Source organism: Falco naumanni, chromosome 3 (assembly GCF_017639655.2).
Source record: "Falco naumanni isolate bFalNau1 chromosome 3, bFalNau1.pat, whole genome shotgun sequence".
Lineage (NCBI taxonomy): Eukaryota > Metazoa > Chordata > Aves > Falconiformes > Falconidae > Falco > Falco naumanni.
Window position 1 is genome coordinate 69,721,723 of NC_054056.1, and position 23,905 is coordinate 69,745,627.

The window sequence follows — 23,905 nt, forward strand, 5'->3', positions numbered from 1 at the left end:
TAATTCCCCATTTTTAAATTTGAATTAACATCAGTTGTGTTGTTCTTTGAAATATTTTGTCTTTCAACATGAAAGACACTTTTTAAAGATAAAAACACTTGCAAAATACAATCATAAGAAGAATTATTAAAAACACTAAAAAGGAAATAAGTATACCTTTGTGTAGTTCTTTTAACTGAGAAAATTATTCATCAGGCTAGACGTTTGTATAGTTTGACTAAGCTATTGAAGAATTATTTCCATATATGTACAATGCTGCCTACCACATACTTCCTGAAATAAAGCACTTCATATATGTATCAGCTGAATTCCTTATAAAGGCTTTAAAAGATTTAGATAATGATTTAGTACAAATTATCATTCGTGGTCTCATGGACTAAGAATAAAGAGTAGAATTGCAGAATTTCTTCATTACGTGCCAAATATCTACTGTAAAGGCCTCATGGAGAAAGTGAGCTCCAAACAGCTGTGTTATATTTTTAATGTGTTTGTCTGGGACAAATTGTCTGTCTTTAAATATATTCTGTCTGTACAATATACATGAATTACAGCAACATTGTCAAGATGTATTGGAGGAGGACAAATCAGAAATGTAGGGAATAGACTTATCCCAAATATGGTCCTAATTATTCCATAAATTACTAGAAGTCATATCAACAGAACTGTGAACAGTACTGACTTTCATTCCTGAGTTACAAAAATGTTACATGTTATCTGAATCATTTATTTGGAAGAAGAACATACCAGTTTCCAAATAAAATGTCAGGGAACTATCTGAAATAATGTGTTGGGTTTGCGTGGCCAGGTTTTGGTAGCGGGCAACTACAGCGGTGGCTTCTGTGCCAAGCTGCCGGCAGCTTCCCCCATGTCCGACAGAGCCAGCGCCAGCCGGCTCCAAGATGGACCCGCCGCTGGCCAAGGCCGAGCCCGTCAGTGATGGCGGCAGCGCCTCTGGGACAGGGTATTTAGCAAGGGGGGGGATAAACTGAGCAGCAACCTGCAGCCAGAGAGGAGTGAGACTGTGAGAGCAACAGCCCTGCAGACCCCCAGGCCAGCGCAGAGGGAGGCAGGAGGTGCCCCAGCCCCCAGCGCAGCGGCTCCCCGGCAGCCCGCGGTGAAGCCCCTGGCGAGGCAGGCTGTGCCCCTCAGCCCGCGGAGGGCCGCGGGGGAGCAGATCCCCACCCGCAGCCCACGGGGACCCCAGGCCGGGGCAGGGCGATGCCCCGAGGAGGCTGTGCCCCGCGGGCAGCCGGCGCTGGAGCAGCTCCGGGCAGGGCCTGTGGCCCCGTGCGGAGGAGCCCGGGCGGGAGCGGGTTTGCGGGCCGGGCCTGTGCCCCCGCGGGGACCCGCGCTGGAGCCGCTGTGCCCGAGGGGCTGCGCCCGGGGGGGGACCCGGCTGGGGCCGGCTGGGAAGGGCTGCTGCCCTGGGCAGGGCTCGCGTTGGAGAAGGCCACGGAGGACCGTGTCCGTGGGAGGGACCCCAGGCTGGAGCAGGGCCCGAGTGTGAGGAGCCTCCCCCGAGGGGGCAGGAGCGGCAGAGGCAGCGTGTGACGGACTGACCCAGCCCCGTGCCGTCCCCCTGCGCTGCTGGGGGGGGGGAGAGAATTCGGGAGTGAAGTTGTGCCCGGGAAGAAGGGGAGGGTGGGGGGAAAGTGTTTTAAGATTTTACTTTATTTCTCATTATCCTACTCTGATCTGATTGGTAAAAAATTAAACTAACTTCCCCAGGCTGAATCTGTTCTGCCCGTTATGGTAACTGCTGAGTGATCTGCCTGTCCTTATCTCAACCCACGAGCCTTTTGTTGTATTTTCTCTCCTGGGGAGCGATACAGCAGCTTTGGGGGGCACCTGGCATCCTGCCAGGATCAGCACAGCACAAGTATAAATATCATAGGTACACCAATGCAAACCATTCTGCATCTCCACCTTTTTACATTTTTAATCAACAAATTACGGAACACACTGAGACTGTTAAAATATGGAAGAAAGATACCATGTGGATTATTGAACTCTGGAAATCTATTGAAATTTGGCATTTAGGAAAAAAGGTCAAAACCTGTAAGTTCCAGGAGGAATGATATTCTGAAACCTGAAATCCTCAACCGTAGAAGATAGAACACTACTGCCAGTGTTCAAAGAATATCGAGAATTAGAATCTTAAAAGAATAAGTCTAGAAAAACTGTAACAATGGCAGCTAAATGAGTCAATACATCACATTTTACATGTAATTTTTTTTATGCCTCCCTTTCTGATCACATGAAATTATTTAATCTGGCAAGTGTCCTCTTACCTTTTCACTCTCACTGCTAATGAGCCCCCCCCACCTCTTTGCATGGTAAAAGTGTTATATTTATCTGTGGAGAAACCAAACAACGCAAACAGAGTTGTGTACCTCTCCCTGGAATCATATAAAAATAATGAAGACCTATTCATTACCTCTAGACTTTGAAATCAGCTTGTGTGGTCTTAATATTGGAAAGCAGAGGTACAGGAGTTATACAAGTAAGGCAAACCATGCTAGCTCCACAGTTTCTGGTAATGAAAGTATGACTAAATCTATGGCTGAATTTCTCTCCAGTTTTTCAGATTTTAACCCATAAAGAGTAACTTTTTGAAGAGTCATTTTATTCATGTTAAACTTGACCAACTTCACCTGAATTTAAATCTTTTGACAACACTGAGCAATGTTTGGTTTAGTGGTTTTCAGCCACAAAGCTGCAACAGCTAAAGAAGATCGGATTTTAAGGGGCCTTTTGAACTGAACAGAGGTATGACAATTTACCTCACCATTCTCAGAGTCTTGAACTCCTCTGAAAATGGAATTATTAGAAAAGAGAAAATCCAGGCATACAATTAATACCTCTTATTTATAAATAGAGGAAGAGACTTCTGCTTAGAAAGGATATACAGACATTAGTACAATAATTTATCCTATGTTTGCATCTGTGCTGAAAACGTCTTTGTACAGAATTGCCAAATACAGCCATTTTTGCAGTCTGACAAAATTATTGCTGGTTCATATCCTTGTGATGTTCCAGTTGTGCAAAATATCCGGAAAGCTACTGTCATTGGCCAGCTGACAATTTTCTCCCACTCAGTCTGACAGAGTGGACTATTCACATGATACATTTCAACATTCAGCTTTCCCTAGATATCTATATGGAAAAAAGTGAAATAATAAATAAAATAAAAAAATATTTTTCAAATATCATACATCTGCCATTTACCTTTATATATATATAAATACATATAAATTCTTTCATATGTTAGCCTGAGAGACCAAACCAAGATCAGGTTTCCACTTTATTTCATGATGTATACATACCAAGAGATTTTCAGTCCCTGTTCTGACAAGCTTTCAATTTGAATAAGCAAAGAAGACAAATGGAGGAAAAAATGAAATATTAGTATCTCTAGTAAGAGACGGAGAACAGTGCTAGAGAAAAAGCAACTGACTTCCAGGGATTCAAGGGAGGATGAGAGCCAGGATCTGAGCACACAGTTTCTGCAATACTACAGCATCTCAATTTGAACATTATACTTCTTCTATGTCTCAGGGGATTTCACATATGATTTTTTTTTCAAACCAAACCTGGTTTTCAATCCTGACTACAGCAACCACAGTTTTTCTTGTTCAGACCAGAATAACCATCCTCCATTTATTCTGGAACTTGAAACTCTCGTTCTAATCTCTTCCTACAGAGGAAATGCCAAAAGAAAAAAATGCTTTAATAATGTATGGATAACCACAAGAGTACAGCTAGGGTAGTTTTAAGTGAAACTTGATCTTATGAAAGAAAATCTGTATATTCTAGCTAGCTTAGTCACTCTAAAAACTATAACTACAACATTAAAGTAATAAGACAATACCTTCCTATTTTTCAGTAAAGCTGGAGTATCAGGCACCTTGCTAAATTCTTTGATTACAAGTAGAGTGTTTTCTGTCAGTACATCATGAAATGTAACCAGGAGTCCCATTGTACTCTGCTTATTACCTTTAAGGTAGAGTTCTAGGTGCCTCGCCTGGCTGCTCACAGAAGACATGCACAGAAGCAGCGTGGTAGCAAGCATGCATGGAATGGGCAGCAGAACAGGCAGGCTCCACGGGACTTTACAGGTTTCCAGGCAAGCGAAATCTTGAGAAAAAACTCTGGGCTTTGTGACTTTGGATTAAGGCATTTCTACCTGAGTCTAGTTCAGGCATCTTAGCCTCTTCTAGGCTTGTAAGCATAAGAAATATTTCTTACGATCACCTCATGGATGCATGAAATGAATACTCTGTATAAATGTTTACAGAACTGCTCTCCAAAAGAGTTAATTAGAGGAACAGTGTAGTATAGTTGTTAGTAACCTTAGACTACTGATTTGGAAAACTGAAAATGAACATTTTTTCCTTTGAAATTGCAAGGACACATTTAATTATACACTGAACAGACCTGAGACTGGATGCAGCTGGAATATATGTGGTTGGGCTGCTTTAGTGAGTACCAATCAGCTGAAAAACAGCAGTAATCTCTGTCAGGTGGTAGACTAAAAACACATCTTTGTATTTTTGCTGTAGGATTCTATTTCATAATAGCTAAACATATACTTTCATGCAGCCTGCAATGTAAATGATGTACAGGATGTGAGCTGGCTCCTTGCTCAATGGCAAATTTCCATCTAAGAATTTAGCCAGCATATATAGTGTTTTGTTTAAGGAAGTTTTACAGTATGCCTTTTGCTGCTGAGCTGTCACACTCCAATTTCTCTGTCTGAAATAGCATTATACTTGGATTGGTATAAGTGATGTTTTAATTCCCACAATGCTTATTAATATGAAATATTGTTGTATGATCTTAAAAACTGCTTATAATATACTCCTTGTACCAGTTACCTGGTGTTTTATAAATAACCAATTTAGATCTTTTAAGACAAATAAAGAAAAGCAATTTCTCCTTTTTGTATAAAAAGTTTTATTTTTGATTACTTCTCCCACGTGTATGTAAATGGCTGGCCGTCATAAAGGCAGGGTAGATGCTGTGCCTGCAGCATGTTATTCTCTTGCAACCATTTTCAGTAATTATGCATAACTTTTATTTCCTTTTCCATAAATTCTAGTAGCATGAATGCAGAAAACTGTAAGATTACTTTAATCATAACTTAAATCGAAACTGAGTAGACCAACCTAGTCAGCTATAATCAGAAATTAAATTGTCCTGTTAATAATGTGTTATATTCTTTCATTTCCCAAAATAACTTCCTTACAGGTTTTCCCCCTTATAATTGTTGAGTATAACCTAAAAGCCAGCTATTTGAAGCAATTGATCTAAAAAGTTCACAGTCTACAAACCTTTATTACAAACTGCATACTTACTTACAACCTGCCAAGTAAACATTACTTTCTGTCCCTGCCCTAACCTCAGGCTCCACAGAGAGCAGTCATCTGCCATGAAAATCCTTACATTTTCAAAATTATCCTTACATACAGAAATTTGCCATAATTTGGTGGAAGTTTCCAATCCATAAAATTAACATTGGCTGTATAAAACCTAGTGTAGTTATGCAGGTAACCCACAGTACTGACAGTGAACATCCATAGGTGCTAATTCTTCTAGAAGAACATACAAAATCATCTGAGTGTGTGTTTAATTAATTTTTAAATAGTTATTTAAAATTAAGTTTCTGAAGCCAATATTAACTTTAAAACCTCACATTTTTAAAAAGATGCTTTAAAAAAATATCTGGAGATTAGGGAATTAAAAAATTAATTTCTATACATTATCCCTATATCTTATTACAAGATCAGTTAGGCATACTAGAAAAGTGCTACAATCACTTTTGATTTTTTAGTAACTTGCAGAGAAACAGCAGATCCAGGCATCACGGGTATGTGTCTCTTCCATGTGCCCTCAGCAATCCAGCCAAATAGTTTCCAGTACATGTACTACCTGCTGCCGTGCTAGAAGCTTGGTTCTACTAATGTTTAAACATTTCCTTAACAGAACTAGTCTCATGAACTTCTGTGGGCTACTCACATATTTTAAATTGGAAAAAGGTATAGATCTGGGAATGGTAAGGGCCTTAGACTTCATCTTGCTTTAAACTTTGAAATATCATTGGGCCAATGCCAACTGAACTGTGATGCTCAGTATTGATATATTTTAATTTGGTTTTGCAGACCATAATGAGCATGATGAACTGTATATATGAATAGAAATGAAAGTTTTACTTCTCAGCTATAGTGGAAAATTCTTACAAAAGGTAAAAGGTGATCTCAAATATTAATTTATTTCTCAAAGGTCTGAGTATAAGTGATCGGCTGTTGAACGGCTGAAGTATAGAGCATGGACGGCTCACAGGAATAGAATTGTCCTAGTGTGGGTGTAAGTTTATCTGAGGTATATAGCAGAGGGTAGCTAAGGATGAAAACAGAAGAATGATTGAAGAAATCAAGCACCAAATACTCTGACATTAACATTTTTAAACTCATTGTTCTGACTAGTATGTTTTTAATTAATAATCTCAGTTTCCTGCGTGATATTCTTAGAATTTTAAAACTTACTATATAGCAGTTTTATAAGAATATGTGCACAATTTTAACTTAAATACATATATATATATTGTTGTGATGCCTACATACCAATGTTTGATGTGGTTACTGCACTACAGTCACACTCCCAAAGATCAGTTCCTGCCCCAGATTACAACATGTACATTTTTACTGCTAATAAGACAACACTGTCATTTGAATAACTATGGTATTTGCTCTATGTTTGGCTTTTATATTTTTTAGATTTAAACAGCTAATATAAGCCATTAGGTAAAATGGCACTGATGCTGCTAGTACTGGCCTGAATAGGGTCTCTTGCAGAGCCAGGGCCTTAATCAGCAGAGCTGCTCCAAGCACGTGTAGATTTCTCTGCTAACTCCAGGAGAGAAGATGGTTATTGTTCCTTACTGCAGAGTCAGCACAGCTCAGACAGAGAAATGTAACATAATACACCTAACCCCGAGTTGTTTATTGACCTGTGCAGAAGTATCATATGTTGTGTGGTATAACATGGTTGTTTCCATAGCCATAAAGGAGCAGCAAAGGAGAAAAACCACCACCACGTCTGCAGCAAGCCTACAGTAAACACACAAAGAGATTCCCCAGACGGAATTTGCTTTTCCGCATCAGTGCATCTGAGAAATGCCCTCTGCTGTTTATCACCAATACTGCATCGACCGTGTTCTTTTTCAGAAGTCTGTGGTGTTAATATACTAACATTTTATCTCTGTGCTGTTTTTTTGTTATTGTCTAAAAGTTTCTGATGCGTGCAGATAGTTATCTTCAGCTAGCAGAAGGCTCACCAGACTATCTTGTTCATTTGTCTCGTAATGCAGAGATGGTAAGGGAAAGCAATCCATTACGCACAAACAATTCAAAATATTTCCAAGTTGCCCTTGGCAAGCAGGTGCAAACAGGTGTGTACTTAGCCCAAAGATAGCATGTAGTCCTTTTCTACATACGAGCCTGAGAGACAGCATAAACTCTGACTTCCCTTTTCAGAGGATTCCAGGGTTTTGCACTTCTACAAACCCCAATTTGAATTGCAGATCCGTAGTACAACAATGATCTTTATTACTTTTCATGCTGTTGGACTGTGTGTTTTGTATCTGACTGTTACTATGGTAGGTTTAGAGCTCCTCAACCTGGCAACATTTAACTCATTGTGTGTAGCTTCACTGATACTAATTCTTATAGCTTTCATTCCTGGCTGAGATTAGACAAGAAAGTGATTATAGCAGCAGATGTCACATAATATAAATGCTTTGTTTGGTCATTTTATGATGTTGTCTGTCACAGAAAGATAGCTAGTGTAACTGCCTAAAGGGGCTGTGATGTCTGTCCTTCATGGAGAAAAAAAAAGTAAGGAGTAGGCTGTAATGGTACCGCACGAGTCACTTGTCTTAATTTTGGTAACTGATTTTAGGATTAAGCTTCAGTCCTTCATATCCAGTTCTGGCAACCAGTACTTGTCCTGTAAATGTTGGTTTGTTGTGACAACTTGAGACTTACCATGAGCATCATGTATAAATTTTGCTTGTAATTCCTCTGGGACGTCTTCACAAATTCTTAAAATTCCATATAACTTGAGGTGACATTTCATAACGTATCTTTCTTGTGGGTGTTCATTCTGTAGGCTGAAACATGATATTAGAATAGCATCCATACGTTTGGAATTACTGAATCACCTTTTAGACAGGAAGATAGCTAATTTCTGTTTGAAATCAGACACTATAAGCAAACAGCTTTAAATTTTTCTCCTCTAATTGCAGCAAACATTTATAATCCATGCAATCAAACAGATAAGCATCTAAAAAAGAGCAGATGAGAGAAACTATCAGCTGCTGTGGTTTTGATTTGACTAAATTGTGTCCTATAAAAAAGAAAGTAATCTTGCTAGCCATCTGCAGACAGTTCCTGTTCCTCTGAGTCTTCCTGTCATTAACAGAGCTGCCAGGAGGTGTGATCTGTATGCAGTTGGAGTGTAATGCCTCAGAGGCAGGTTCCTTACTCTTCTGTAGTATATGCACAAAGAAATGTTTTCAACATTTTCATGGTATCTTGTAAACTGTTTATGGTTCAAACACAATGGTCTTCTCATAGAAATTGTCCCCATGGATTTGGGGAAAAGTGGCTCCATATTCGTAGTATGAAAAGGTGATGGCCAGCATGGCCGAGGGAAGTGTTGCCTGGAGGTACTGACTGGAAGATGACTGCTTGGCAAGCTCTCCATGCTGTGGGTACCACCGCTAATCTGTTGGGAGGGCAAAGTGGACCTCAGGTTAACCTGCAATCAGTTACAATGCCATTAAAAAAGACCCGAGTGTTTATCTGGCTGCTGGAGGGCTAGGAGGGAGTAAAGAAAATAGTCCTGCATTTATAGTATTTGTCCATTCCTAGTCTGAGACAAAAGTAATGATGATTGTGGCAAACATTGAAGCCAACAGTATAAACCTTGGCTATTCATAGTCAAAGCTTTCATTGTTTGAAGATTTGTTATGGTGAGATATGTCCCAGGTAAACTCTAGATTTTACAATGTACTGTTCTCAATAGTTCTGCAAGCATTGCACATTTAGGAACAGACAATGTCCCCCTTGATCTGAAACCTGAAAAATACGGTTGTAATTATTTTTATTTTTTTTCTGGTAAGGGTGAGCTCTTCTACATGTTCTGTAACCTTTCAAATCAGAATGGAGAGATGACATGCACAAGAAAATACTACTCTGTGCATCTGATTTAGTATTTATCAAAATTCAGCTTCAGCCCTCCTGTACTGACATGTTGAAGTACAGCCTGTAGGATTTTTTTTCATCAGCTTTAGGAGTCTTTCCAAATACAGTAACATCATCCAGAAAATACTAGATTCTGGGCTTGTTATTAAGGATTATTAACATATTTGAAAAGCTCTGGATATTGATCCCAGTCCATATGGTGCATGATTAAAAGAGAAAAGTTCCATTAAGTGTAATAAATGTTGTGAAACTCAAGCTGTCTGGATACTTGGCAGTATGTATTCTTTAAATCAAGAGTAGAAAACGTACTCTGCAACTATGACATCAGTGTCTGTAAATGGTTAACTGTCAATCACAATGGCTTTGTCTGGCTTCCCTAAGTCCACACAAAACCAAGTATTCTGGCTTGCTTTTTCTCACCACTGTACTGAAACTAATTCAGAAAACGCAATGTCTCCATTAGGATCATTCTGGGCTATTTTTTAAGTTATTTTGTAACCCAGCATTTCTCATTCAATTGTAGAGAATATAGTTTTCATTGCCAAAGTGGCATCTTAGATTGAATTGTTGTGCTGTGAAGAAATCCTTCTGCACACATATGACATTTCCATGTAATAGCTGATACTATTTCTTTTGTGAGAGCTGAAACTGGAATTTGTATTGCAGCAGCGTTTTGCTGTATTGAAGCAATGCATACAAATACATACACACACACACACACATTTATATACGTAGTGCAGCTCACAGACTTCTGCCTAACAGGAATATTACTGTATACAATAAAAAATTCAGCAGTATATACCAAAAACCATTTTTCCATGCAGGAAACTAGAACAATGTTCTTCAGGTAACTCACTAGATAAGTATCAAAGTCAAGTGTCAAACTTCTACAGTATTGCAGGTAAATGCATTCATTGAGTACTGAAGCTCAGAAACCAGTGTCAAATGTTATTTTAGTAGCATATAATTGTTGTTCAGGAGCAAGAAAAGGCAACTGGACACAAGTGCATCCATCATAAATAACTGCTTCCTTCCATGATCTGGCACTGTAACATCACATAAATATTGCTTAGGTAGAAATTCATAATATATTTTAATATCACGTCTTTATGCAGTATTTGCAGGTTATCCAATCTGTTTTACAGTGTGCTGTGGAGATAGCAGTAGTATATTTACACACACACACATACATACGTGTTACATATACTAAGCTTTTAGCCACAGTTCCAGTAGCTGCAATTTGAATGCAGTTCACCATTTCTCAGTTTTCCTATTGCCAATTCAGTTAGAGAAGCAATGGTTATGATCTCTTGTAGTGTCAGGTCCAATTCATGCAGTAAATACTATCTATAATCAATAGGAAATGCTTCCTGCCACAAGCTGAACTTCACCTTTTTCTGCTGTGTTTCTAGAACTTACACATGATCTTTAACTCCTTTAAAGCAGCAGTGTACTGTTCTGTTGGGTCACTTGGTTTATGTGTATGCTGGCAATCTTTATTACATTCAGCTACAATGTTTATTGCAGAAAAAATGTATCTCATTTCAGGGGCACAGATTCATATTTTTTTCATCATGAAATCATAGAGAATGCACACTGGTTCTCTGCTCTCACACAGCAAAGAGCATAAGTGGTTTTCTTTTTCCAGCAGTCAGTACCATTAAATGTAAGGTTATTCCCATTGTCCATAAGAAATACCAAATGAAAGTTTGATCCTAACTGCAACACACAACAGCAGAAACCAACCAAATCAAAAAATCAACAAAGTGAGATTAGCTTTAGAGGCTCCCTGAATTTCTTTTACCTGACAAACGTCCTCCTCTGTCCAACACCAACGCTGCAACACCAGAGCTCTCCTGAGTAATGGAAGTTGTTATGTGTGTGAAACAACCGGATCAACGACTGCATCATCAAACCTGTGGGTAGATGGAGAACTACTGCAGAACATATCTGTCAGTCTTAAAACAGCCACTTATGTGACTGATAAACCTGCCTGTGCTTTTTTGCTTTGTTGTTTCAATACGGAAAACCATGAGTGTATTTCAAAGGCAGTTTTAACGGGCTACTTAATTACTACAGATTTAGGCTTTTAGCGTGGGGTATGAGACCTATATGATATAGGAATAGAAAGTTACTAAAGGTGAGGAAATGCAAAAGGGAGGAAAAGAAAGTAGGGCAGAGGCATAAAAGGCAGAAAACAAAGTAAAAAAAATAGATGAAGAAGTGATACTAATGGCAAGCATTTCCTTTTTAAATGTTACTAAGCTGACAAAGAAGGTACTCAGTAAATAGTAAAGGAGTATTCAGCTGTTTCAACAATTGGATGATAGTAAAAAGTGTTACACAATCTAAAACATTCCAGTTGCAACACCACTTAACAATATTTCTGAGGAATACTCAAATCCTCAAATCGATACTGGATTCTGGAATCAATACTAAATTCTAAAGACCTTCCAGTTGTTTTAATAGCATTTTGTTCTGTTAATGTTTTTATTTTCATTTAAGTGGGAATGATTTACGACATCTGGAAAGGTGTAATGTTGAAGAACTATCTTCCATGCGTCATTTCCAATTATAACACAAAGATGAAGAAAAAGTGCAGGATGTGTCCGCAGCTGGCACACTGTACGCCACCCGAGTCCTCTTTGAGAGTGTTTTGGGAATGCTATCAGGTCGCCTCTTCCGCTTCCTTCAGGGCTGCCCCGGTTCTTTTCTAGATAAAACAGCCTGAGCATTGTGGTAGCTGGGAGTGATTCCTTCCCCCGACCCCCTGGTAAACTGTACATTTGTGTGAAAATAAGGCTTAACGGTACCCAAGTCAAAAAGACAAGGTGGAGCAGGGGTGCTGTTGGCAGAGAGGTGAAGGAGGGAGCTGGGACTCAACAGATGGATACACAAGAGCCTGAATAATTTCTAACTCATTTCAGCCTGAACAACAATTGCCCCATATATTTCAATAGTATTCCACATATGCTTTAATATTTGGGGGAGGGGAGGAAACGGGAAAACCCCCCCTCACAGTATCCTGCAACTCGGGAAGGTGTGCCAAGTCCATTTCGTGGATCTCTTTCTCAATCGTAGGTCATCCAATAAAAGCAAGCATCCTTCAGCAGCTTTACGAGCGCAGCACATCAACTCCTTTGTTTACGCTGGAACAAGAAAATGTGCGCTGCTGTTCCGACAAAAAAAGGAGTTAAATCGCAAACGCGGGATCTCTCCGCGCCGGCCCCCGTTCGGCCGGGGCTCGCTCTGGCACACTCCGGCGCGCGGCTGGAAGCGGAGCGAGGAGGGCACGGGCGGGACCCGCCACAGGCGCCACCGCCGCCCCGCCGCCGCTGCCCCGCCCGGGCCCCGCCGAGGCCGCGGGCTGCCCCCCCCAGCCGTAAGTAAGAGCCAACGAGGTCGCACGCCGGGGGAGGGCCGGGCCCCATTTTCGGCCGGGTTTACCAAACGCGCTTTCGGCGTGAAAGGGGGAGAGCGGCGGCCCGCGGCGACGATGAAGGGCGACACCGGCCCCAAGCCGCGGCCACGACGCCGGCCGTAACGACCGACCGCGCCGACCCGCGCGGCCGCCGCCCCCGCCCCGGCAGCGCCCTCAGCGCCGCGTCCCCTGGGAGGCGCCCCGCCCGCCCGCCGCGCTGCACCACGGGAGCTGTAGTCCGGCCGCGCCGGCCACCCCCCGCGACCCCCCCGCCCGCGCTCCCCTCCCCGCCGCCCCCGGCCCGCGGGCAGAGCGGCGCCGCGGCCGCTCTCGCGAGGCTTGGGGGCGGGAGCGCTCTCGGGCGGCCTCCTCGCGCGGGCGGCCGCCGCCGCCGCGGGGATGTTTGGTGCGGGCGCCATTCCCCCGCGTGACGTCATAGTGCATTGTTGTGAGCGTAGCGGAGCATCCCTCAAGCTGTCAGCTGTGCCGCCGCCGCTGCCGCCGCCGCGGGGAGCCGAGCCGAGCCGGCCCGGCCCCCTCTCCCCTCCTCTTCCTCCTCCTCCTCCACCTCCTCCTCCTCCTTCTCCTCCTCCCCCGCCCCTCCCGCCCCGGGGGCTCCAGAGCTCGGTGTCACCGTATCATTGTCCGTGCGGAACCCCTCCGGGCCCCCCCGCCCCCCCGATCCGCCCTCCCCCCGCCCCCCCCCCCCCAGAACCACCTCAATGAGATGCAAACATGAAAGACAAGAGGAAGAAGAAGGACCGCACCTGGGCCGAGGCTGCCCGCCTGGTAGGTGCCGCGGCAGCATTGTGTGTGCGTGCGTGTGTGCGTGTGCACCGCGCGCGTCCCGCCGCCGCCAGCCCGGCGCTGCCCGCCGCTTTGTTGCCGGCGGTTGGGGCCGTTGGGGCGAGTGTGTGTGAGAGGGGAGGGGGGGAGAGAGAGAACGAGCGTGTGTGAGGGACTCTGCGAGGGGGAGTGTGTGTGTGTGTGAGAGAGAGAGAGTGTGTGTGTGTGTGTGTGTGTAAGGGAGTGGCGGCGAGTGTGAGGGAGTGCCTGTGCGGGAGCGTGTGTGAGCGGGAGGGTGCGAGTTCCCGTGCGAGTCAGCGTGTGGAGGGGAGGCCGGGGTGCCCCAGCGTGAGGGGGCTCGGCCGTGCCTGTGTGCGGGGAGGGGGCGGCTGGGGGGGTGCCTCCCCCCGGCGGCGCCGGGGCAGCCCGCTCCCGGCGCGGGTGAGCCCGAGCTGCGGTGGAGGCAGCCCGCTGCTCTCCTCCCGTCCCCGCCTGGAAAGGAGAAATAGCTACATCCCTTCCTCCGTGCGAGTGTGAGGAAATGCCTATTCTTTTCTTCTTTTGCATGTGTGTGTGTGTAAATACCCAGGGATTGTTTCTGTCTCTGCGAGTTCATGTACCAGATACCCCAAGAAAATCCCTCCTTTTCATCCTAGAGAAAAGTGAAATAGCCGGGAATTGCCTTTTCATCCCTTTAGTGCGGACAGGAGGACTGGGGTGAGGGGCAAGGACGTTAGAGAGATCTCTGTCCTGGGATTTCCCTTCAACCCTCTCTGCTTCCCCCACTGAGCAGGGAAATATCCAGGGCAATCAAACCCACCTCTGGAAAGGCTCTGTGGCTCTGGAGACCTAGTCCATTCTCACTTCATTAAGAAACTGTCTCCCTTACCCTACTGTATCTGTTTTCACAATTCTGTATTATTGTTTGCCAAGTGTAATGCAGCACATCGTTTATGTTGTTTTTCAGTTTCCAAGTATGTACAGGTTCTCTCTGTTCTAGGAATTTTACAACAAATACTTGCGTACAATACAGCTGTACATATTTGCATGTGTGCCTTCTGCAAAGTTGGGTCTGGTTCAGCTTCGGTTGAGTGCGTAGAAAGATGACAAAGCTAGAAAGATAGGCTGCTGGTTATATTGCTTTTTGTGTCTATGCCAACTTTACCTTTTATCCATCTCTGGTAACACTTAACTACTTAGGTAACATGTCTGTGTTAATGGTGCATCTGGGTTTGGTAATGGGTATTGATATCTTTTACTATTATTTGTTTAGTTGTGAACCACATTTCACATAAAAATGTTTTCACTTTGTTGTATGAATTCTTACATAGGAAGTTCAGCCTCTGTCTCCTCTGAAAATAATTATAAGGTGTTAGACGGGCACTACCTATAGATGTCTCTGTAAGCTGTACCGAGGTATTCTCGTGTTTGTTCAGTGCTAAATTCTGGTAGGGTTCGTTGTAGTCCTACAACGTTTTGTAATAAGGCAGCTTTAGTGAAGATGTTCTGATACAATGTTGCTGCTGTTCTCTCTTCTTTCTCACAATTGTAACAAAAGTTTAACTGCAGTAAAACATTCACCTTTGCCAAAATACTTTTGGCAGTGGGTGTTGCTACACTACTTAGTCCTTTAAACTGGCAGCACATTCAAAAGTCTATAAAAATACATCAAAAGCTATTCTAACTTTACTCTTTCAAGTTGCTGCTGCAGTTGCCACTATAAGCTGTATTTTCTTTGACAAATGTGTATAAAGGAATGTTATTGTGTATTGCATTACATTTCTGTTCCCATGTGGTCCAATATATGGAAAAGTTTAAAGCCTCTGGAGAACAAAGGCTAGCCATCACCAAGGAGAAGGGCTAAGACTCTTATTTTCGTGTTACCACTTTGTGCTCCCCCCAGAAGGGTCATGGTTTGCTAAATGGGTTGCTAAAACTGAGTACAGATTATAAACTGCTCTAGGTAAGTGTTGGAAATACACAAGGTCTACAGTGTAGTTTTGTCTAGCCTCCTGGGGTTGCCAAGTTATGGAGAACTTGTCCCAAGTCTGTTGTGTGAGTGATACATAGCGCCACTTGGGCCAACTACAGTCTTGCACTGGGCTTTACTTGTATAGCAACATATGTTTGCAAATCACAATGAAAGACTGAAGCCAAAGTTGCCGCTCCTCACAGTGTTTTACGTTAGAACCCTGATGGTTCATTACGACTTTTTTTTCTTGGGATACATCAATAATGTATTACTGGAAGGTTTGATTAAATCAATTTCTTTCCAACGACAAGTAAACAATGAAGTGATTGATATCTACTCACAAAAGATGACTCATGAGTTACTTAGATCAATATGTTGTAAAATTGTATGGTACTGAATTATTTTTAGGAACAAGAGGTTGAATTAATACATACAGCAAATGTATGGATATTTATGTGTTAAATTTCTAAATTTTCTAAAAAAAAGCCCTTACATTACAACAATATTGGGCTTTCAAAGTGAAGTGCTAAAAAGTATGAAATGACAGAAGTGACATTGCTGGCATTGCTTTTTCACTTTGTTGTGCACGTCCATATATTACAATCTAGACTTTAAATTACATACTTACATGCTAGTTTCTCAAGTACTTTAAGTTTACTCACTAGAACTGCTGATTTTTCATTTTCTTTGTTTGATATGAGGTGCCGTACTTAATTTTCAATACAGCTTTCAAACTCAGTGCTAAAATGTATTTTTCTTTAATGTTTCAGTCATAGCTATTATTAGCAACATTCAGTAGCTTCCCAAATGCAAATGTTTCTATACTTATAACATGCCTATGAAGTTAAGTATTTTCACCTCTCGTTTTATCCATGCAAAGTTGAGGCATGGAAAGATTAAGTACCTTGCTCAAAGCTGTGCAGGAATCTGTGGGAGAGGCAGTTATGGTACCAACAGCGTCTCTGTAGTGGTTCTGTTTCTTAGTCATAAAATCATCTTGCTTCTGTGGCAACACTTGCCTCATTCACTCTTTATTACTGTTTCTCTCACAATAATTATGAGAGAAATAGATATGGTCATGTCTCTACTTTCAATCTGTATTGAAACTCATAATGCAGCATGTAATAGTTATGGATAAAAGGGTACAAACTGGGCTGGAGCCTGAAATCATTACACAGTTCTCCATTTCCCACATTCACAATGAAAGAAGCAGAAGTACTTTAGAAAATATATTACATGATAGTCTTAAAATACATTATAATGTGTAAGTCTGAGTGGTAAGGCTCCAAACTTATAGTCAATGTTGCATTTACTGTTTTTTGGTGTTTGATTAAAGGGTCTTTGAAAACTAAAGTTCCTGCAATGCAGTGTTTTTTTCAAGCTGTTCTCTTAATTTTTAAAACACAACCAGGAAAGGACTTCCATTATATTTAGCTCTTTCTGTAAATACCGTATATGTGATGCAGGCAGTAAAACAGGAGCCACTGGCATGTCCTGTATTGAAACTTGCATTTTATAGAAGCAGTCTCCTGCAGAGAGTTGAATCTTTCTGTCTGCAACACACTGCTCTTTTCTTCATGCAAGTCTGCTTATCTTAGGGCAAGGCATAGCCCAGCTTACAAGCATTCCTGAGAAATGAACGCATGTGCAGGATCAGTGGAATGGTGGCATACCACTAACAGTTCATGTTACAGAATGCGTTTTGTAGGACACATTTTTTATGGACAAAATTGCAACCTGTCTTTACAACCTGCCAAAGGGCACATCTTTGATGTAGACCCGGTATGTCAACTCACTTTGTACTTTGCAGCAGACTACAGCAATGCTTATGTATGACCTGGGCATCATCTCCATACCAGTTTTCTGCTTTTTGTGTCTGATAGACTAAGACAGAATGTTAAAAAGAATGAGAACAAAAGAAAAACTTTAAAAGGAGGAGGAGAAACATCCTGTCTTTCCTCTGTTTTTCATTTGATGAAACCATATTGTTGTTTTCTGCTCATACATGGAACTCATAAAAATTGAATAGAAAGGTTGAACACTTGAGTAGTTTAAGCAGTTTGTAATGATTGCTTTCAGTTGAAAAAAACCCAACTTGTTTCTGTTTAGTTTCAGCTGTTCTTAAACTCGCAAGAACTCTCAAGCAGTTGCTGAAAGTCCTGAAATAGCGAATTCTGCCTCTTAATAATTTAATGCCATACTATACTACATGTGTCCAAGCATACTCTGCCACACAAGAACTGATAAGTTTTAAGTAGGTAGCAGTGACCTATCTTTTATCATGTGACTGCTAGATGCAATTCTTAGTTATTTGTGATCTAGAAAGGTGAAAGAGGCCTGAACAAAATGAGCGGAGGCTGCTTACTTCAGGAATGCAGAGCTCAGTATATGTATGAAGCATAGAACATCTGCCTTTGAAGGGTGATAGTTTATAGTAACATTTAAAAGCATTTTTTATGAATAGCTTGCCCTTATTATTGCCCTGTTTCCTGTAAGTGGTGTTTTGAAACACAGCTCAGTTAAGTCTCTGTCACTACTTGACGGTAAAGCAGAAGAAAATCCCAAGAATGAGAACAGTAGTGCTCATTGGGTTATTCATGTGTTGGATCTCCTCTCCAACATTTTTACTCTTTTTTTCAAATTTTATTCTGAAAGAAGGGTTTTCTTGTGTTACTGAAGATTGTGTGCTTTATGGTGCTGTGGAGAGTCCTTATGGTTCAGGTGACGTGCATATTGGGTGAGTAATATTCATACCTTAATTCTTTTATTTCTTGCGCTGGTCTCCTGACAGGATCCAGCTCTTAATGAAGAGTTGTTCTCTCACTCCTGTAAACTTTAGGAAAATTATACTAATTAATAAGGAAACTGATGTTAAAAAGAAAAACACATGAAAAGCAACAAAACCCATTGGAATTGTTAGCTTGCATGTTACTGTTTAATGCGGCTGGCTGTCCAAAAGCTGATTGTTGCTTCAACTGGTCTGCTAAGATAGTGTAGTTGAAACAGATTGTATAGCGGTATGGAAGTATTTTTGCATTACATCTCTATATTTGAAGACCACAAATGAAACAAAAAATTAGAAGAGTAACTTTGTAACTTCTGTGTAGCTAGACCATTGATGATAATCCCTTTGACTTTTATGTTAAGTCTTTGCTTTTGTTACTATAAATAACATTTTAAAGCATTGCATGAAAGAAGCTTCTTGTATCTTTAAAAATGGGAGATTTGACATAACTTTGTTTTATGGTATTAAGGAATTTCTTTGTTGTTGGCTTAATAGAGACCTACTATTATTTCCATATTTTTTCTGAGTTAGCTCTTTTTCAGACACACAGAAAAATTGTGGCTTGGGAAGTTTTGATGGCCTTTCCCTTTGATCCACAATCAGTGCAGCTTTGAAAAGCTATATTTTATTTTTATTTGCTCTGGGGTTTTCTACAACGTGTTTTATTCAAAGTAGATTTTGCACTTGTGAGACAAGGTTGAAATTGCACTTTTTTTTGGGGGGGGGCTTCTGTGGTTGTGTTTTAAGTGTCAATATTTGGTTTTGTTCTTATGAAATAATACAGAAATCTGTGTGTTCTAATTTTTTTTTTAAAAAGGTGATCTACAAATAAAATATAAATGTAATTTATTTCAGCTCACCTTTCACATTCTTTTAGGGCAGATTGAGAAGAACAAGGTTCTAAGTGTTCTCTTGAGACAGCCTTTTAAGCCTTAGCATCACAGACCTTTAGAAAAGCAGGAACCCAACCCAGGAATGGGGCCTGTTCTGAGTGATGTCACATTACTTCTATTAAAGCAGGTAATATAGGAGAAAACCCTTACAAGAACCTCAACATTGAGGATGAGCATTCCTCAACAACATGAAGGTGTTCTTAGTGCTTTAAGTTGTGATTTAATGGTCACTGTTACAGTGAATGCTTCCAGTGGCTCCTGGCTTTTTTTCTCCTGTCATGCTGCATGTTGCTGTTGGAAACAACTGATTTGTTTTTTCCTTCTTCTAGCAAGTTTCTCACAAACAAGATTTGATCAGTTGCATGTGGAACTGGTGGAATCACAGTAAAATAATTTCCACTAACCACACCCAAGGCCCTACCCACCCTTCATGGCTAGGTTGCTTTGAATTTGTTACCCCAATTCACCAATTCCCTGGATCAAACCATGTCATTGCAGCATCATAGTCTGGACCAGGTAGCATGCTGTCCTCACGGCCAAAAGCCAAAGTCACTGTACTTCCTGCTGGAGCTTTTCTTGTTTTTTTATTCTGTGACCAGCAGATTACAGTCACTTGGAGAGTCGTTTGCTAAACTTCACCTCTTGGCTTTGGAGTAATAGGGTTTTTTTAAATGTCGCAAGCTTCAAAATGTTTTCCTTTTTCCCAAGCGTGATGATAATCTTGGCATTCCCTGTAAATAGCAATAAGTAAATAGTGGCCTCCTTTTCTGCTATCAAGACCTGGGAGAAGATGTGATTAGTGGGATTTCATTATGATTCTATGGGTTCCAGTTGAAACCAGCCAGATCTTCTTCTTTTTGAGGGACTTAAAGACTGGCAGAATCAAGCATCTTATCCTTCAGACAGGAACAGTCAGCTTCCAGTGCAAAGGCAGAACAACAACCTGGAATAGAGCCAGCTCTAAGCAGCACATCCTGGTATAGCCCATTTGCTTATCCTGTTAGTTCAGGTAGCAAATCCCTATGCTGCTCAAGCACAACAGATTGGCCATAGGTGACCCATTTAATCTCGTATCAACTTTGAATGACAGTCACCCTCCTCAAAGAAACCCAGTTGTTGATGTACTGGCCTTCTGAGGCTGCTTTATCTTTGCAAAGTCTTGCTAAGATAGTTTCCTATTGTTGGGGTTACTTTCTTGGGAGGACATGTGCCTGCTGGGAATGTGAAAAGGGCAGAGAGGTAGGTGCCTCCTTACCTGCATCTAATCTTGGTTTGAAGGAATGATCTATGTCTTTCTGAATATCATACCTCAAGCAGGCCACTACCTAACTATATCCACTTAGGACTGTAGTAGTTTAGCACAGATGACGTGAGTATCAGGAGACAGTTAATAAGCCATCTGGCAGTGCATGCCTTCTTCCTAGAGCCTCTGTCACACCTTCACAGTGTCAATGTACTGATTGGGGTTGGGGACTGCACTTAGTGTCAGAGAGATCTGGAGCAGAACCATACACTTTGGTCTAAGCAAGCTCCAGTGTTTGATATTGAAACAGGAAACTGGGAGGCAGATCTGATGTTTTCATCCTTTGAGTGTTAAGAGTTCAGCTCTCTTTAATGACTTGAGCTCAGCAGGACAAAGTCTGTGTGGACCCTGGCATGTAGCTTTCCTCAGTATCAGAGGACCTTTTAGATGAGGTTTTTGACATATGGGATCTGGCTGTTACATTGCAGGTTCTGACTCTGATGTGGCATCCTGCACTTCAGGCATCTGAGGAGACTTGTTTCATAGTGTAGCATTGAGTTTTGTTTCTGTCTGACAACATTTGCCAGGATCAGCAACCACAGTTTTTGTCTGCTCTGGGATCATCAGGGGCATTCACAGACTCATGAAGGGGTCTGGGCTACAGTTCTCTGTAGAAGACATTCCAGCTCATGTCCTAGATTATTGTTCATGATTTTGGAGCATCAGAAAGTAATTGATTTAGAAGGCACACATTACATACTCTGTTTTAAAATTTGTCCTTCTGTATACATAGATTGGTCAAGACTCTGATGATGAGAATCTCCTCACTGCTTGTAGAGGTCCAGGTCTGGAGAACATTATTCTATGGGTGACAGTCGCATCCTATAGAACATAGCCTGACTTACAGACAACAACATTTTCTAAACATCTACTACTTCACAAGTGTTCCTTGATAGACAACTGTCTTGAGCTAGTAGATGATTTGGTTTGGAGAACTTCATGTTGAAGCTATTTTCTTCTTTCTTAGTTAAGTATAAATAGGATCAGGAATTTAGTGAAGCAGTCATTCTAGTTAGAGTTTATATTGCTTTATCCTGGTTAGCTTCCTGCATAACTTGATGTCTAGGGAGGGAAAGGAGCCTTAACCAAAGTGTACATCAACCATTTGAAGGTCAAAGTTCTACTCCGTTTCAGCTGACTCTTAGCACCCTGGAGAACCAGCCTAACTGTATGTAGTGGTTCACTACAGTTGGTGAGATGCCTTGTGAAATGTCTACAGAGTCTAGTAAATCACAGTCAATCGTCATGTCACATATGATTTCTTCCTGCCTTTGTGGCTTGAACCTTCTTTATATAAGATGAGGCTCTACTATTATGATTGTATTGCCGAAGAACTTCATCCTTCATTCAGTGATAACTTACTGTTTTGCTTACTTTTCTTTCAGTTTCATCTGTTTTAGCTGAACAAATTTCACATCCAGATCTTTCAATACATCTATTGATGTCTATTTTTGGATAAATGTTTTTTTTATGCCTCAAAATTCCCAGTTATCCACCAGCTGCTGGGATATCTATTGGCATTGTCATATTGGAGAAGCATATGATATTCCATGTTACTACACTTATCTGCCAGTATTTCCTAGCAAGGGTAATGGAGAAAATAGACCCTTATTGGCCATAGCTGGCCTGCCATCACTGTCATTCTTCTGGACCAAGATTCTGGCAGCTGTCTCAAAATTATGACACTCTCGGTCACACCAGCTTCTTTCATCTCATTTGTCATTTCTGTAATTTAGAAATTCTAGACAGGTAAGACCAACAGGAACCTCTTTGGAATTCGGTGTTTAGAGTGGGAAAAACATCTTAATTAGAGCATTACTTAGATAATCTTAGACCTGCTAATCATAGAAGATGGATTTGGAGAGGGTCTCAAGGTCACCTTGTCTGTTCAGACTTGAAAATAAGTCACAAGCCTCAAATGAGTTTTAGTTTTGTGAAATCAATACAATCACTTGGTAACTTCCATTACCTGTAGGAGGTAGGATTTTTACCTGGCTTTTGCCAGAATCTGGTCTTTTTGGAGAATTTCACATTCTACTTCAAAAAATGGGAGAACTAGGAGAATAAAATGAGTGTGAAAAGTTGTCTGATGGGCACGATTTAGAATTCAAATGGATCATTACTTTTTTTTAACTGACAACGACTAGACAGAAAACATCAATTTTCTTGTGCAGGTAGAGAATTCTGTATCTGTTTAATGGTGCTCATTCACATTCGCTACTTCTTTGAGGCTTTCTGGACTATGTGATTTTTTGGGGAAGTTTGATGTAGGAATGCTGTAGCAGGTTTATACTTCTAGCAGTAGTGCTTAATGCATTCTAATCTATTTTATAATTTGTTTCATTCATAGTGCAAGTTTTTGAGAAATCTTGCAAGCAATCATCTTCTATTTTAAAGAGAAAGAAAAAGTAGAAAACAATTTGGCTTATTGTCTGTGGAATAAGCTCAGTAAATCACTGTGGAAGACATTTTCAAATAAGCTACTATTGAAAATAGATTAATACCTTTCTATTACTGTTTTTAAGATGATCCATGGATCCAAAAGTGTGTACCTTCCTGAAGATGTCGGGAACTACCAAGCATTTGCCCAGATTCTCCTTGTACTGAAGTCTCTCAGTCTGAAACTTGCCCCTGCCCCAAGAACAAGGAAAGTCTGTAATCTGTGTAGCCAATTTTGCTACATTGGCAGCCCTTGTCAAACAGGTTGTTTGTCTTCCTTTTGTCATGTTCCCAGGATGCTGTGCTGTCAAGTTCTCTTTGCATTATTAAACTTCAAGTTCTGTTTGGATTATTAAACTTTCCCTGTATTAAGCACGTGTCAGCTGGACCGTTCAGGAGGTGCTTGGGTCCATCAGTCCAAGTTGCAGAAAAGAAAGGGGAAGCAGTAAGAAGCATAAGCTGTCTTTTATAAGGCTACTAATCTTTTAAATTTTATAATAATAATTAAAAAAAATATTAAAAATAAATTTTAAATGGTGAAGATTCTTGTGGTGATTTAATTTACCCTGCCCAGTATATCTGTGCAGCTGGAGACTTTGAATATAGATTGCAGTACAACAGTAGCCTCACAAGCTTTTTACCAGGTATCCCAGTAGGAAATATTTGATGGGAGGACAGAATAAGTACTGCATGTTTTGATGTGCTACCTCAAATTCCTGACTTAGCAGCCCTTATCTATCTATCTATCTACATATATATATATATATATATATATATATATAATTATCAAGTATTGTGTTACAGGCCTGTGAGACTGACTGGGAGAATCACAGAAACAAGCCTGTGCACCTGGGACATTCGGTCTGCCCATAACAAGCCCCAGCATCCTTTGGGTAGACAGTTACAGCAAGAAGTGGACACTACTTCCAGCTCTTGGGTTCATCCAGTTGTGTGGTGGTTTCGTCTTGGAAATCAAAGTCTTTGTGCTAAAATGCTGTTCCTCCAGTCAGTGTTCAGGACTCAACTGACCTGCCCGCTGC

At 41.2% G+C, this 23,905-nt stretch overlaps 1 protein-coding gene and 1 long non-coding RNA gene across 3 annotated transcripts in view; one reads left to right on the top strand and one right to left on the bottom strand.

Annotated features, from left to right (window-relative positions):
* Window positions 1–2,040: 2,040 nt before the first annotated feature.
* LOC121085848 lies at window positions 2,041–12,901 on the bottom strand. The gene is made up of 3 exons (XR_005827212.1): window positions 11,071–12,901; window positions 8,046–8,170; window positions 2,041–3,697 (listed from the first exon to the last, which is right to left on the bottom strand). It is a non-coding gene; the product is annotated as an uncharacterized LOC121085848 (long non-coding RNA).
* Window positions 12,902–12,993: 92 nt separating this feature from the next.
* ASXL3 (ASXL transcriptional regulator 3) overlaps window positions 12,994–23,905 on the top strand; it is a 133,092-nt gene continuing 122,180 nt past the window's right edge. For both annotated transcript variants that reach the window (XM_040587655.1, XM_040587654.1), the window contains exon 1: window positions 12,994–13,476. Coding sequence is in view for 1 of the 2 variants with exons in the window: in XM_040587654.1 (XP_040443588.1) it covers window positions 13,423–13,476 (54 nt within the window). In the remaining variant the exon portion in view is untranslated. The remainder of the gene's footprint in view (window positions 13,477–23,905) is intronic.